Source organism: Muscardinus avellanarius (assembly GCF_963383645.1).
Source record: "Muscardinus avellanarius genome assembly, chromosome: X".
NCBI lineage: Eukaryota > Metazoa > Chordata > Mammalia > Rodentia > Gliridae > Muscardinus > Muscardinus avellanarius.
This window is the reverse complement of record NC_137792.1, coordinates 51,059,092-51,075,395: the sequence shown is the minus strand read 5'-3', so window position 1 is coordinate 51,075,395 and position 16,304 is coordinate 51,059,092. Positions and strand designations below refer to the sequence as shown.

At 55.0% G+C, this 16,304-nt stretch overlaps 1 protein-coding gene across 4 annotated transcripts; it reads right to left on the bottom strand.

Annotated features, from left to right (window-relative positions):
- Positions 1–573: 573 nt before the first annotated feature.
- On the bottom strand, positions 574–16,092 carry L1CAM (L1 cell adhesion molecule; the record flags this gene model as incomplete). 4 transcript variants are annotated; one of them, XM_080719576.1, is made up of 27 exons in its annotated part: positions 574–805; positions 1,406–1,478; positions 1,781–1,907; positions 2,079–2,245; positions 2,349–2,468; positions 2,628–2,801; positions 2,891–3,013; positions 3,097–3,298; positions 3,506–3,621; positions 5,156–5,378; positions 5,472–5,542; positions 5,774–5,971; positions 6,229–6,339; positions 6,497–6,621; positions 6,836–6,992; positions 7,090–7,256; positions 7,369–7,480; positions 7,979–8,122; positions 8,274–8,405; positions 8,560–8,744; positions 8,860–8,971; positions 9,663–9,833; positions 9,938–10,060; positions 11,078–11,277; positions 11,506–11,611; positions 13,178–13,192; positions 16,017–16,092. In XM_080719576.1, the coding sequence occupies 27 exons, from the start codon at positions 16,090–16,092 to the stop codon at positions 574–576; spliced, it is 3,762 nt and encodes a 1,253-aa protein (XP_080575702.1). The 4 variants fall into 4 exon arrangements, with proteins under 4 accessions (XP_080575702.1, XP_080575703.1, XP_080575704.1 ...); XM_080719577.1 differs by having other exon boundaries at positions 1,781–1,904; XM_080719578.1 differs by lacking the exon at positions 13,178–13,192.
- Positions 16,093–16,304: the final 212 nt, after the last annotated feature.

Here is a 16,304-nt window from a genome sequence, read left to right as displayed (position 1 = left end):
GGCCTCCCCTGCACTGGTGGCCAGCCTGCCCAGCTCCTGTCCCAGTTGGAGCAGAGATGGCAAAGAAATGAGAGCAGATGGTGGGGACACCAAGTTCTGTCCCCAATCAGGTGGCAATGGAGTGGCTGGGGGAGGGGCAGGAGCCAACCCTGGTCCTGGGGAGACCCCACCACATCTACCCCCCAATTAGGGAGCACAAAAGACAGTATCTCAGAGACCCTTCCAAGGCCACCCCTTCTCTCCTCCCCCCAACCATGGCCTCTGCCCAAACAGGCCGGTGAGGCAGCACCCAAAGGTCCCTGATGTATGGGTGATCTGCTCCCAAGCTGGGGCAAAGCAGTGCGTGCCCAGGAAAGGGTGCAGTTGGGTTTTGGCAATAAAGTGGGGACCAGTGGTAAGAAGGGGATTAGAGGCAGCAAGTTCCTCTGCCCCAACTCCAGCTTTCCTGGAAGGGGGCCTGCGGAGAGAGGGAGGGGCCTCCATCCCCAGGCCAGCGGTGTGGCACAGGCGTGTGGCTCTCTGGTGCCTCTGGCCCTGGGCCAAGCCTGGCCTGCCTCACCTGGCTGGACCTCACTATTCTAGGGCCACAGTAGGGTTGATTGGGGAGGTGGCTCCTGAGCTGTCATTGCCTCCCGCCGCTTCCTTCTCTTTCTTGCCGCTGTACTGGCCAATGAAGGAGCCATCCTCGTTGAACTGGACGTCCACACTGCCCCCGTAATCAGCCAGGCTGTCGTCACTGCCCAGGGGCTTGATGTCTCCGTTGAGAGATGGTTGGCTGCTGCCGAAGGCCTTCTCCTCATTGTCACTGCAAGGGCACAGGGTAGGGTACAGGTGGGAGTACTGTGGAATCCCAGCGGGAGCCAGACAGGAGCCCCGCTGGGGCATGGCAGGTCCTTGCACCTTTCATTTGCCTTGATCCTGGAAGGCAGCTATGGGGGCTCATCTATGACATACTCCCCCAAGAAAGGCAGGCAAAATGTATGATGCCATAGGCTGGGCATGGGCACTCTCGGGATCCTGGGGGCTGAGGGGGCCACTGGACACAGCCCGGGGTCTCACAGTGCCTGGTTCCTCAGCCAGTCCCTGGGCACCATGTATGTGGCTGCCGTCAGGGAGGAGGGCAGCTGGGAAGGTTGTTAGCTTGAGGAGGAGCAGGTGGGTGTGTTGGCTTCCCTGAAGACTGGGAAATGAGAGGCCACCAGGGACATTGGTGTTCCTAGGCATGCACTGTTCATAGGGGGGTGGTCCCTGTCACCGGAGCCTGGTGGTCCACCCCACCACCCTGCCTTACCTCTCCAAAGACCTGAAGTCACCCAGCAGCACAGAGAAGAGAGAGAGAGAGAGTCAGATATGGAAGTGAGTCGGATGGAGCCAGTGCCAGTACCTGCTCCTGCCCCCTGCTCACCTGTACTCGCCAAATGTCTCATCTTTCATTGGCCGGGCCTCGGAGTCCACCTGGGTGTCCTCCTTGTCCTTCACTGAAGACAGAAGAGAGGGGCAGCTTCCTTCCCTGCCCCAGCTTGCCTCTGGGCTCTCGGCCCCTCTGTGCTGAGTGTCCCCACACCTTGTCCTGGTGGCACTTAGCAGGCAAGTGTGCCAGTCTTCCCAGCCCCTGCCTGCCCCCACCATACCCAGGCTGTCCCGCCAGAAGCTCAGGGACTACAGGAGGGCTTGTAGAAGGGACAAAGAGGTGAAAAGGCCAGTGACTCCTCTCTCACCCCAGCTACACCACTCTCCCCCAAGCCTGATGGGGGTGGCTGTAGGCGGGTACGGGAGTCACCTGAGTACTTGCCGCCCTTGCTGCGCTTGATAAAGCAGAGGATGAGCAGAATGAGGAGTAAGACGATGAGGGCACTGACGGAGCCAATGAACCAGCCCTCAGTGGCGAAGCCAGCAGTGGGGAGCTTCTCAGCAGGGAGTCTCACGCGGCCTAAGCAGAAAGACAGAGCCCAGGCTGGGGCTGAGCCAAAGCCCCCCGGCCTGCCCACACGCAGGCCTCGCGGTCAGGACCTTGTGCTCACTGCCTTGATGCTGAGGGGGCTGGAGGCTAGCCGGGAGGCAGACAGGAGGGGAGGCACCTGCGCCTTACCCGTGCCGTTGGTCTTCACGGCCATCTGGCGTAGGAGCGTGCTCTCCTTCAGCAGGTGGATCTCATACTCCGTGTCAGGCTGTAGGTCCCACTGAGTGTAGGAGCTCTGGTTATAGCTGACGTACTGTGGCAGGAGGTCGGTGCCCATCTTCCCTCCTGAACATACGACAGAGTTCGCAGGAGGAGTACGCAAGAACACTGGGCTGCCCCTCTGGGTCTAGGGCCATGACCTCCCACCTCAGGGGCCTTTAGTGCTCACCTCCCAAGGGTTTGAACCAAATGTGGAATCCAAAGTTGCATTGGCCCTCTTCGGGAACCCAGGAGACCACACTGTAATTCTCACCGGCTGTGGCAGAGATGTTGCCAAAATCCGGTTTCCCTGGAGGGGGTGGGAATGAGGAAAGGGTGTGAGACCTACCAGGCAGCGTAGAAGCCCAACCTGCTGGGCTCAGTGGCTACCCAGTGCCTCCTCAGCACCCCACACTACAGGTACTGGAGCCCCAAAATCCGCGCCCAGCAGACCCTGCCTCCAGCTCACTGGACAAAGGCATGGTGCCTCCTTCCCGCACGATGGCCTCGCCAGCGCCTTCCTTCGTTGTGGCCTGAAGCTGGATGCGGTACCGTAGGTCGGGGCTGAGGTTGGTCAGGTTGTGTGTCCGGAGATCAGGGTCAGGAAGGTCAAAGGACAGCTGCTCCTTACCCCCTGCGTCCACTGCAGAGACAGGCGAGAGTTGGTTTTGGTTGCCAGCTCTGGCCCATCCCATGTCCCCTCAGCCTCCCCACTGGGCATGAGGCACGCACGGGGGTGGTAGGAGAGCACATAGCCGGTAAGCACGCCATTGTGGCTGAGAGGGGGCTGCCAGTGCAGCATCAGGCTGGTGTCCGACTGGCACTCCAGGTGCAGCACCTCGGGGTGGCTGGGCACTGTGGAGCAGAGAAGAGTGGCAGGTCCTCCCCTGGGTCCAGGGAAGAGGGTAGGGGGTGGGAGCACAGGGTGCCAGACTTACCTCCCTCTGGGGTACTGAAGGTCAACTCACTGGCAGGCCCCAAGCCCCGTCCATTAAAGGCCTGCACCTCCAGGTGGTAGGAACTGTAGGGCCGCAGACCACTGATGATGGCACTGGTGGTGTTGGCAGGCACCACCACATGGCCTCTGTGGACGTGCCTCTTGCTGTGCTTTCGCTGACTGCCCTCCCACCAGTATGTCACCTGCACGTGTGGACAGAAGATAACATGGGGGCAGAAGGCCTCCATCCAGCAGGGCCCCCAGGGTATGCTCCCTACCACCCTTGTCATGAACCCTCTCCTCCCAACCCAGGGAGTATCTGGAGAGCTGCTAGCAGATGGCCAAGCCCACCCTCAATCCTGTCCCCTTCGCCCTGGGGATGTCCTTGCCCCCACACCTCGAAGCCTTACATTATATCCCCGGAGGTGGCCCTTGACCTGGGCCAAGTCCACAGGCCACCACCTGACCAGCACGGTGCTCGAGTTGATGATCTTGATGCCTTCCAGCTCAGGGCTCACCTGGGGGTCTGGAAATAGCCAGAGAATTGGAGAGGGCCACAAGCCCGGAGGCCACCCCAGAGACCACAGGGCAGATGCATTTGGATGCTGGGTGGGGGGCAGTTCAATGATGAGTAGGGCATCTGCATGGTCTCCAGGTCTCTCCAGGAAGAAAATAAGAACTTCCACAAAGAAATCAGAAAAAGCCCTGACCAGGTGATTGACACATCTGGTAAAGTTCCAGATTCAAGGACACATAAGAGACAGGACAACTTGGACAGGTTGAGTATTTCTTATCTGAAATGCTGGGACTAGAAGTGTTTTGAATTTTAGATTCTTTTAGATTTTAGAATATTTGCGCCGGGTGTGGTGGCGCACGCTTATAATCCCCGAGCTTGGGAGGTGGAGACAGGAGGATCGCGCAGGTTCGAAGCCAGCCGCGCTGGCTTAAGAAACCCCGTTTCCAAATAAAAATATAAAAAATAGGTGTCTGGGAGTGTAACCCGGAGGTAGAAGGGTTTCCAGGAACCCCAGTACCACCAAAAAAAAAAAAAAGAATATTTGCATATACATAATGAAATACCTTGGGAATGGGCTCCTTTGCAGCACTAGGGCTTGAACCCAGAGCTTTGTGCATGCTAGACAAGCACTCTACCACTGAGCGACACCCCCAGTACCTAACTATGTTTTATATACACCTCATGCACTGAAGGCAATTTTTCTAGCAATGAGGATTGATCCCAGGGGCATTCAACCTTCTAACTATACCCTAACCCCTTTCTTCTTATTATTATTTGAAGCAAGGTCTTCCTAAATTGCTGAGGGCCTCACTAAGTTGCTGAGGCTGGCCTTGAACCCATGACCCCATGACCCTCCTGTCTCAGCCTCCCAAGTACTAGAATGACAGGCATGCACCACCATGCCCAGCTCCTGGAGGTAATTTTTTTTTTCGGTACTGGGGATGGAACCCAGGGGCATTCTACCTCCAAGCTACACCCCCAGCCCTATTTTTTATTCTTTTACTTTGAAATAGGATCTCACTGAGTTGCAAAGGGCTTCACTAAGTAGCTGAGGCTGGCCTCTAACCATAATCCTCTTGTCTCAGCCTCCCAAATGCTGGGATTACAAACATGCGCCACCACATCTGTCCTCCTGAAGGTAATATTATATGATATTTTTAGTGAGTCTGTGTTTTGACTACAGGCTCACTAAAAATGTGAGGTCATTTTTCCATTTATGGCATGGATTTTTGGATTAGGGATGCTCAACCCATACTAGATCCCTACAACAGAGGAAGGAAATGCTATAAAAGAAAGTGTTGGTTGCTGTAACTGGAATACTGGTTGCCAATTACAGAAACATATGATATTGGTCTGAAGTATCCGGGGTTTTCTAACATCACTTTCCTTAAGCTCAGAGAATGTCCTTATTTGTAGAAATCGTGAAACCAGGTATTGATAGGTGGGAGCACGCACTGGGGGCGGGGAGTGGGCAGCATATGTACACATACTGAGGTGCATGGGGTTCCACCTTGGGTGCAGGTAGGGCCCGTCTGATACTCACAGTCCTCCCCCGAATAGCCAATGGTGACTTGAGGCTCAGGGCCCTTGCCCTGGCTGTTGACAGCCTGGACTTTGATCTCATAGGGCACAAAGGTAGACGTGTTGGACACCACCAGGAAAGGATCGCTCACAGTCTGTTCCTGCCAGGTCCCCCGTGTGCCCTGAGGGCGCCACTGCACGCGGTACTGGACCTGGGGGGCATTCCAGTCCATCCACCGGAGCGGCTGGAGGGGGCCAGCAGAAAAAGAGCAGGTTGGCCTAAAGAGGCACAAATGCTTGGGTCATGGTCAGGGGGCACATCAGCCAGGGACCCTCACCTTCCATGTGATGACCATATTGTTGGTTTCATTCCCTTCCCCTTTCACATCCATGGGGTTCTTCTCTGGGGCTGCAAAGTAATGTGTTAACATATTAATGCTGCAACTTCCTGCCTGAGGAAGGCTGGGGAACGAATGGCCCATTTTGGTCTCTGCAAAGCCCACAGCCCCACGAGAGCACAGCACTCCCTGGCCACCCCTGGAACTTTGGAAGCAGAGAAGCATGATACAATGCCTCTCTGGGCCCTCCTTTCAGAGCCTGCCCCAATGACCGATACCCCTTCCCGGTGGCCCAGGCTCACCTGCCTCAGGTGTGACCACAGTCTCAGAGGCCGGGCTGGGTTCCCCAGGGCCATATTTGTTAATGGCAGTGACTCTAAAGGTATAGTGGACATAGGGTGATAGCTTGAGGGTAGTGGAGGTCTGGTTCCCTGGCACCTTGCCCAGACTGTACCATTTCTCTGGCGCCATTTCTTTGTCCTCGAATTCAATGTCATACTCTGCCAAGAAGTGAATGAGCCACAGAGTAAGTGACACACAACTCAGTGGGAGGGCAATGGGTAGGGGGTGCCAGGGAGGTTCTCCTCAAGTGCCCAAGCCAACTGGAACTCCCACGGAGAACCATGAATTCCCAGAACATGAGTGCATGCCCCCAATAAAGTGGTTAGTCCTAAATGGAGCCAGTAGCCCTGGAAGGAGCAAGCACCCGAGGTATGGAGGGAGGGCCGATGGCGAGTGCCACACATAGGTCTCTTACTCTCAATGGGCGCATTGTGGTCTTCAGCAGGACTCCAAGATAAATGCACCTGGCTCTGCTTCAGCAGGTGGCGATCCGACAGCTCCAGACGAGGCACTGGCCCGGGACTCCCTGAGGGCCATGGAATGTGGATTCTCTGGCCCCCTCCAGAGCCACACACCTTCCCCCAGCTAGTATGGCCTGGTAATATGAGCTTGGGCCTCCTGGGCCTGGAGGCTGGCACCCCTCGCCCCCCAGGGCTCACAGCAGGTACCATACTAGGACTTACCCACCACCAGGAGCTGGGCCCTGCTCTCCACCTCATCTAGCTCTGTGCTGGCCACGCAGCTGTAGTTGCCCTGGTCACTGTAGTCCAGGCTCTGGATGATAAGGCGCCCATCCTCTATGAAATACCTGCAGAGGTGTTGTACTGTGGCTCCCAGCAATGCCTCGTTTCCCTGCTGTCTGGGTTCCTCTCCCCCTTCTCCTGCCTCATTTGCCCTCCCATGAGAATCCCATTCCTCAAAGCAGGAAAGCTCCTTGCATAGATGAGGGCAAAAGGTCTGGATCTCTCTCTTCTCTCATTCTGTCCCCCTCCACCCAGCCCAGGTTGTGGCTGGGCCCTCACTTGTCACTGTCCCCAAGTTCCTGGAGATCTCGCCCATCCCCGCGCCAGGTGATGCTAGGCTGCAAGGAAGGGTCAAAGGAGGCTTGGCACGTGAACATCACCCTTGAGCCTTTCTTCTCGATTGTGCTCCGGGGCCCTTGCGTGATCTGGGTTGCTTCTGCGGGTATGAAAGGGAGGGAGGGTCACTCTGCTGTCCTTCAGAGACCCTGACCTCCCTCCCAGGGGCACTGCCGAATGTAGGGGCTTCATCTGACCTTTAACTTGCAGGTTAGCTACAATGGTCACATTGTTCTGGTCATTGGCAGCCTGGCAGAAGTAGCGTCCAGTGTCGTTGGCTTGGAGATCTCGGATGCCCAGTGTCCCATTGGCGTAGGGGAAGAAGCGTTCGTCCTGAAGCACTGTCGTCCCTTCCTCGTCCAGCCTAAAGAGAGCAGGTGGGCCTGGCTCAGACGTACTGGCCTAGGCTCCCTCCCCTCCTGGGCTCCCTGGACAAGATGGAAACTTCGGCTCCTTCAGTGAAACAGGACACTCACCACTGGACACTGGGCACAGGGGCTCCAAAGGCCTTGCAAAGCAGGTAGGCAGTGCTGCCCTCAACTGCCATGTATGTCCGATTGTCTCCTGTCAGGATCTTGGCTGGCAGCTCTGAGGAGGAATAGTCTCAGGAGACAGGACAGGACTCCAGGCCCTAGACATCTGGCTTCCCTGCTCAGGGGTGTCTGTCTCTTCCCACTCCCTCCCTCCAGAAACATGATCCCCTCAGTCTCAGATGTGCTCTGGTCCCAGCCATCCAAGTCAATTATTTGAGGCCCACTTAGCAGCGTGCCTCTTCCTGGAAGTCTTCCCAGGCTTTCAGTCTTCCCCGAGGTTCCAGAAGAAGAGTCACCAGGCTGGTATGAGTCACATCTTATCCAGAGTGCACTTCTGCTCAGCCATGGTGACAGGGCCCTGCCCTCCCTATAGCTCCCTCAGCTATTGTAAGGATGGGGGATGGAGAAGGTTAGGGTCTCAGCAAGGATCAAGGCAGCCCCAGCAGGCAGGCTGGGGACACTAAATTCTTTTGATGGGCTGCAGGAATAAACTGGGGTTACAAGGTAGAGAAAGGAAGGGGGCAGGCAGACTGAATGGGTGACTGGCACTCACGGACGACATAGATGTAGGCATTGGCCAGGAGGAGCCCATGCCGGTTGTGGGCCTCACACTGAGTCACCATCGTGTCACTGGGCTGCACATTGCTGAGGATCAGGGCGCCATGCTGGATCCGATACTTCTGGTCCGTGGCCAGCTCTGCGTATGCACCAGGTGGGGTCCGTGGGTCCAAGCCAGAGCACAGACCGGAGTGCTGTGCTTCATCCCAGCCCCTCCTCACCTTCCTCGCCCTCCCCATGACAAACCCCAGGGCTCACCACATTCTCCGTCCCTTCCAAGGCCTGCTCACCCTCCACGGGGATTCCATTGATTCTCCAGGTGATCTCTGGCTGGGGCCTGCCCTGGACCTGGCAGTCCAGGCGGGCAGTCTCTCCTGGCCCATATATGCGGCTCTGAGGCTTGTGCAACCAGTATGGAGCAGCTAAGAAGGAAAGAGGCACCCTGAGCTCATAGCTCTTGTCCCCAGTAAGTCTCCTGCCCTCCCCTGGGCCAGTGGGCATAGCCTGCTGTCCATGGAGGCCATTCTGGGGAGCCTATGGAGACTGGAGGACAGTGTACCTAGTAGAAGCCCATACCTTCCACAGTGACGTGGTAGGCATGCCGGGCACTGCCCAGCGAGTTCTCGGCCAAGCAGCGGTACTCGCCATCATCTTCCTCGCCCACATTCAGCAGCTGCAGGGTCTTATTGTGGTTCTGGTAGGTGACACGGTCTGCAGGCATTGGGCCACTAGGGCGTATCCACTTGATGGTGGGTGTGGGACTGCCCAGGGACACAGCACAGGGAAGAAAAGGAGAGAGAGACAGGCCACTCAGCCCAGAGGCCTGCTGGGGCTGCCCAGACCCAACCCTTCCCTGCCCTGGGTGCCCAGACTCACAAGCCCTCAGCGATGCACTCCAGGACTAAGGGCTGCCCCTGCAAGGCCACCAGGTGGCTGCTGGAGTTGGTGGGGAACAGTAGGCGTGGCTTCCTGTCAATCATGCTGTTTGCTACCAGAAGAAAGGGGGTGAATAGCTTGGAGTCACAAGACTGGGGGAAACTGTACCCCCATTTCTTCCTCTTATTTTTGTATGTGTGGTACTAGAGATTGAACCCAGAAACATTCTACCTCTGAACTACACCCCCAACCCTATTTTTTATTCCTTATTTTGAAACAAGGTCTCACTAAGTTGCAGAGAGCCTCACTAAGTAGCTGAGGCTGGCTTCAAACCTGTGATCCTCCTGTCACAGCCTCCCAAGTACTGGGATTACAAGCGTGTGCTATCACACCCAGATATTCTCTGTTATTTATTTATTTATTTATTTATTTATTTATTTATTTATGTTTTTATTTATTTATTTTTCAGCACTGGGGATTAAACCCAGGGATATTCTACCTCTGAGCTATACCCCACAGCCAGCCCTATTTTTTTTATTTCTTTATTTTGAAACAGGGTTTCAGTAAGTTACAGAGGGCCTCACTAAGTAGCTGAGGCTGGCCTTAACCCTGTGATCCTCCTGTCTCAGAACTTCCAAGTACTGAGATTACAAGCATGGGCTACCATGCCCAGCCCTGCTCTCAACACCAGAGAAAACAGGTCTTTACAGGGCAAAGTTGAGAGCCAAGCTGTCCTTGAAGGGGACTAGGGTTATGGGATCCATTTATGGTGTGGGGGGGCAGTCAGAGCCTTTGGGACTCACTGGGCTTCACTCGGAGGTCTATGGGTTCCTTCTGAATGATGGTTCGGGTACCCGGAAAGTGGGCATTACAGATGTAGTCTGAGTGGTTATCCGAGGTGAGCACATTGGCAAAGTAGAGGTTGCCATTCTGGCCCATTGTCACTCGCTCATCCTGTTTGATGTGAAAGATCTCTGTGGAGGGGGCAAGGAGGGAGAGATCAGGATTCCTACCCAGAGGAAGCCATCCCCCCCAGTGATGTTCCAGCCCCAAGCAACAGTCCCCCTGCAACACCCACTGCTGTTCATCCAGTAGATCCGAAGGGGCGCTGCACTGGGCGGAGGGTTGCAAGGCAGAACCACGGACTCCCCTTCCTCCACCTCCACAGGTTTCACTGTCTCCTTTGGCCACTTGGGGGCACCTAGAAAGGACAGGGAGGCTCGTACTCTCCCCTAGTCAAGGCAGTTAGGGGCAGGAGGAGGAAGGAGGGCTATTCTAGGGATGGATGAAGGAGTGAGAGGGCCAGGGGTGGGAGGAAGTTCACATAAAGGAAGCAGACCTCTGGGTCCTTCTTGGGCTCACAGTGGAGACTGGTACTCCTTGGGGAGGAGAGGGCAAGCAGGAGGCCAGGTGGCCATGAAGGGTTAACCCTCCACAATTCTGAGCTCTCCCTGCTCACCCTGAAGAAAGGATGAGAATGGGTGGGGGAGGTTGAGTTGCAATGATGGGGGAGGGGAACAGTGCATGGATGCAGGAGTCACAGACCCTTCCATCATCCTGACATGGAAACCATGGCAACGGTTCCCAAGGTAACTGAAGGGTGGGGAGCACTCAGCTCAGGAGGCATAAAGCTCAGGGAGGATGGAATGCAGAGGAAAAACCTGAGGGAAAGGGTGACACAGATAAAGACAGAGGTGGGGAAGCCGAGTCAGAGGAGGAGAGGGAGCAATGGAGAGAGTAAGAGAGGGATGACAGAGACCCAAGTGGGAAGGCTGAGAGAAGTATCAGATAAACAGAGAGATGGACAGAGATGACCTGAGAACAGTGGAGGAGGAAAGGACAGAGGAAAGGTCAGAAACACAAACCACTAAACCCAAGCCAGGCAGTGACTCAGACAGACAGGGCTGGTCTGGGGAGGGGCAGAGCAGGAAGCACTGGAGTGGCCATCCACCCAGTCTACAGCCCCAGCCCTCTAGCAACTCCGGCTAGCTAGACACTGAGAAAGACTCCGAGAAAGAAGGGGAAAGATGAAGAACAGAAGCTCAGTGGGGAGGGAGAGATTCACTGAAGGTGGCAGAGGCTGCTGGAAAAGAAGGGGCATTGGGAGAATCTGGGGCAGGCAGAGGCCCAGCAGAGCATCCAGGCCTCTTTGCATGCTGTGTGGTCAGGTGCCTGTCAGGCACCCCAGGCCCTCCCTCATCCCTGGAGCGCCTCGCACCCTCAGCCATGAGCTGGATCTCGTGGGACATGGCAGTGCCCAGCTTATTGCTGGCAAAGCAGCGGTAGACGCCCTGGAACCTCTGGGCAAAGCTGTTGTTGCCCGCAATGGTGAAGGAGCCGGAGTAGGGTGCCTCATGCACCGTCACACCTAGTTCTTCCTTGGGTTTGAAGTGGACACCATCCTTTGTCCAGCGGAACCTAAGGGAAGAAAAGGGCTAAGAGGCTGGAGACCCTGGCACCCAGGGCAGGAGCTAGAACATGCCGGAGGCAAGGGGGTGAACATCCAGGGGGCTTCCAGGGGTGGACGGGAGAGAGCAAGAGCTCAGGTCTGTGAAAGAGGTCTGGGGTTTTTGCGCACAGGACTTTGGAGGTCAAGGGAGGCATGAGGGCCGGAGGCTAAAATCAGAGGCACAGAGGGCCACTCACTGCACTTCAGGTTTGCCTCTGGCCTCACACTTGAGGCTGATGTCATCTGTGGGGAAGACAACCAGGCGTTGTGGCGACTGTTCTGTGATGACAGGTGGCTCCATCACTGGGGACAGAATGAAAAGAGAGCTGGCTGGCATCATGGCCTTGACCCCATCCCACTGCAAAGGAAGCAGAGTCTGGGACCCTAAGGGGCCCCATGACTACAGAGGGAGGGAGGAAGGGGAAGACCCAAAGAGAAGCTTGTGGGACACAAGAAGAGGGAGACAGAAAGGGACACAAAAATAAATGTAGGAAGAGGGACAGAGAGCCGGGCGTGGTAGCGTATGCCTATAATCCCAATACTTGAAATAGGAGGATAGCAGGATGGAGGCCAGCCTCAGCAACTTAGCAAGATCCTCAGCAACTCAGTGAGACTCTGTTCCAAAATAAAAAATAAAAGCTGAGCATGGTGGCACATGCTTGTAATCCCAGCATTAGGAAGGCTGAGACTGGAGGATCACACTTCGCAGACAGCCTCAGCTACTTAGTGAGGCCCTGTTTCATAATGAAGAATAAAAAAATAGGGCAGGGGATGTAGCTCAGAGGTCAAATACCCCTGGGTTCCATCCCCAGACCTGCAAAAAAAAAAATAGGGTTGGGGTTGTGGGTCAGAGGTAGAATGCCCCTGGGTACAACCTTTGGTTCTGCAAAAAAATAAAATAAAGTAGGGTTGGGAGTGTAGCTCAAAGGTAGAACACTCTCTGGGTTCAATCCCCAGAAATAAAAAAAGAGGGACAGAAGCTGGGTGTGGTGGCCCAAACTTGTAATTCCAGTACATGGGAGGCTGAGGCAGGAGGATTATAGGTTCTCAGCCATCCTCAGCTCAGCTACTTAGTGAGGACCTCTGCAACTTACTGAGACCTTGTTTCAAAATAAAGAATACAAAATAGGGTGGGGTGTAGTTTTGGGGTAGAATGCCCCGGGGTTCAACCCCTAGTTAAAAAAAAAAAAAAAGAGCCGGGTGTGGTGGCACAGGCTCATAATCTCCACGCTTGGGAGGCAGAGACAGGAGGATTGCTGTTTTGAAGCCAGCCTTGCTGACTTAAGAGACCCTGTTTCCAAATAAAAAATATAAAATAGGTCTGGGAGTGTAGCCCGGAGGTAGAAGGGTTTCCAGGAACCCAGTACCACCAAAAAAATAAAAATAAAAATAAAAAAGAGCCGGGAGTATAGCTTGGAGATCAAATGTCCCTAGGTTCAATCCTCAGTAGCAAAAAAAAAGAAGAAGATAGCAACCAAAGTTACAAAAAAGATACCAGAGAGATAGGCAACAAAAGCCAAAGGCAAAGAAACCAAGAAGTGTAAGCCCCTGGCAGGGAGAGATAGCACCAGGGAGGACAGTAACAGGAGAAACAACAAACATGCCTTAAGTCCAAGCAGAGACTGAGACAGAAGAGAGTGAGAAAAGGGGCTGAGAGGAGACTCCAAATGAGATAGCGGAGACAGGGAAAGACTGGAGACAGGGAAAGACCCAAGAGCCAGGAAAGACTGCAAGCAGACCCACATGCAGCACACAGGGAAAGCTGAGCAGAGCCCAGATAGGTAAGACAGGGGTGCACTGGCTCCACCAGAGCCCTTCCTCCCTCTGCCCTTGGCCTTCTGGGACACACTCCCACCCCTTCCAACTTACCATGGTGTCCTTCATCTGAGAAATCCAGAAAGCAGTGGGGAGAAGGGAGAGAATTGCTGAGAGGCAGCCTCTACACTGCCTGATGGCATGGGAAGGAGGAAGCTCAAACTGACCCCATAGGGAAAGGAAGGGGGGACAGGCTGGGCGCGTGCCAGGCTGCAACAGTGACAAGTCAAGCCCAGGGAGACTGGACAGATACTCGTTCTGAGGCAGGGCGATGCCCAGGAAGAAAGGCTCCACAAGACAGACACACAGGGCCTAGACACACAGGGCATGTAGGCCCAGGTTGGGGGGAGGGTGGGAATTCTTGCCTTTAACGAGAAATGTTCTTGCAGCCTCCCCTAGAGGCCTGACACGGCCTGTGGAACCAGTCCCCACCCCACCCAGGAAGCCTTGAAAGGCTGGGAGCCAGACAGCCTGCAGCAGCCAGGCACCCTCCCCTGCTCCAGCCCACTTCCCTCCTAATCCAATTAGCACAGCTCAGTGTTTTCAATTACCCAGGCCCAGCCTTCAGAGCCCAGAGGCCCCTCCCCCTCCAAGCCCTCCCAAAGGCCCTGATGCATCTGAGTCTCCATAGCCTGAAGGGTCTGAGCCAAAGCTCCTTCTCTCCTTCCTTCCTCCCAGTTGGCCAAAAGCTCCCTGGGGCAGAAGCCAGAGCAAGTGCCCCAGCCCCAGGACTCAGCAGAGCAAAGGCAGGGAGGGGAGGGAGAAAAGGAGCAGAGGAGAGGAGGGGAATAGTGGGTTAGCTCAGATAGCTTTGTCTCTGCAGAAGACCTCAGTATAAGGGGTCCCAGAAGAGAGGAAGGGGCTCCCTGGGGACACACAGAGGGTCCTTAGCTGGAGAGGGGCTAATGCAAGTGGTGACAGGGAAGACAAGATGGGGTAAATCAACCGGGTAAAGGGACCAGGAAAGGAGACAAAGGGGGATGGCAGGGCTGGGAGGGCAGAGAGGAAAGGTGGTTTCCAGCGAGGAGGCACCACGCTGCCCAGTGTATCACACTGAGGTCAGTAACAAGCTCTGGAAAGTGCCCAGGGCAGCCTTGGAGCTGCCATGGTCTTTGGCCTATTTCTCTTTTCCCACTGCCATCTTTCTCTAAATTCTCCTGCTCCTGACAGACAGACACACCCAGGCAGAACAGCCCAGCTCATCTGGTAGAAAGGCAGACAGATGCCCAGGGTAAGGCCCTCGAGTTTCAGACCAGAAGACAGGCCTGAAAAGCAATTGGGAGAAGCAGAGAGGGGAAGAGGAGCAGTACTTGTCTATGAATGTGCAAAGCTGGGGGTCTGGGCATGTGCAGGGGTATCCAAGAATGTGTCTATTATGGTAGATTTTTCCAGCATGCACCAGTGTGTCTGTCCATGGTTGGGTCTTGCCTGAACACATTTTCAGATCTGTTTGCATGTGCTTATATTTCAGTGTACAATGTTGTGTTGTACATCTGCCCCTGTGCCTATGTGGATGAGCATTCCTTTGTGTGTATTAAATCTCAGTTGTGTGTGTTTCTGTTGGTGTGTCCACTCAGTGTCCTTCCCCTTTCAAATCTCTTGGCCTGATTGGAATAGGTGTCTGGCTTAGCTGCTACATACATATGTGGCCTGAGGTCCCGCATGGCCATGACTATATAGCCCTTCATGAGTGTGACTGTGACACTTCCAACCTCTGTCCTACCAGCACCTTGTTTCCTCCTCCAAACTCTGACTGCTTCTCAATGCCAGGTGCCTCCAAGCTTCTCTAGGTCCTTTCCCCATTCCTGGTGGGCTTCCCTGGCCCTGCTCCCCAGCTGATCTCTCCATATCCAGGCTCACAAACAAAGGTGGCAAATTGAGGCAGGGAAGGAACTGGAGCTTAGCAACTCAGGATATACAAATGCCTTCACACACTGTGCTCTGTGAAATGCCCCCTCATAAGGGACGACAGCCACTTAGAGCAGTTTGTTTATTATTCTTGCTCACAGCAAGAAAACCTCATCATAGTAGTAACCCCCATACACAAATATGTACTCACATCCAGCTCCACTCACACATACACACAACCCACTACAACCAAATGTTACAGTCAAATACCCCCAGATCTTCACAAACCTGACCAATGAATAACAATTATAGTGACTCATGAACTTCCCTATATAGAAAACCAAAATCACATTCACAAATATACATGCAGTCACAACCACACACATCACACACACGGACAGTGTGCAACTCACAAGCACACACAGATATTCATGTTTAGTCATAACCCTCTAGCCACACCCTGCAACAGCCACATACCTACCTGTGAGCTCAAAGACACATGCCAGCAGCCCCACCCAACCTCTCCAAAGAACTACACATCGAAAAGGATCCAGAAACCTCTTAGACAGAGACCTTGCCTTTTCAAGGTATCTTTTCCTGTCTGTTCAGAGATGGGCCTACCACGCACCCAAGATGGGAAAGAGCCGAGGAAAAGGCTGGAATTCAGGTCTTTGCACAAGCTAGTTGAGAACTGGGGACTGCCCATTCTTCTGACTGCCACACCCCTGGGGTGCCAGGAGGAGGGGAGGAATGGAAGCAGAGAAGTCAGAGTCGGGTGGGGCCGGCTAAAGAAGAGGCTGCAGAGGCCGGGACTTAGGCCCAGAAGCCGTGCCGCTCTCCGTGGTACTGAAACTGTACCGAGCCGGCAGCGCCGGTGCCTGTCCGCGGTGCTGACACACCATGCCTTCTACACAGTCTCTCCAGAGGTGCCCAAGGTCCTGAATACCTCCCGCACTCCCCGTGCCCAGGAGAGGAGGAGAGACGGTCGAGGATAAAGAGGGCGCGGCGCAAAAGGGAGGAGCCGAGGCTCCCTTCAGCTACTCACATTCCTCAGGGATCTGGATGAGCAGGCAGGGGCTGCAGAGGAGAAGAGGCCACACGTACCGCAGCGCCGCGACCATCTTCCAGGCGGCGCCGGCGGCTTGGCTCGGCACCGCCGGCCGAGCTCTGCTCACGCTCTGGAGGGAGGGAAGGGGACTAGTGGACGGCTGGGGGCGGAAGCTGCCGGTGGGGGCACTGGGAGAGAGGAGGAGGGAAAGGAAGGGTGGGGAAGGAGAGAGGAGAGAGCGGACGGACGGAACGGACGTTAGTGACCAACATCTGGGCGAGCCCG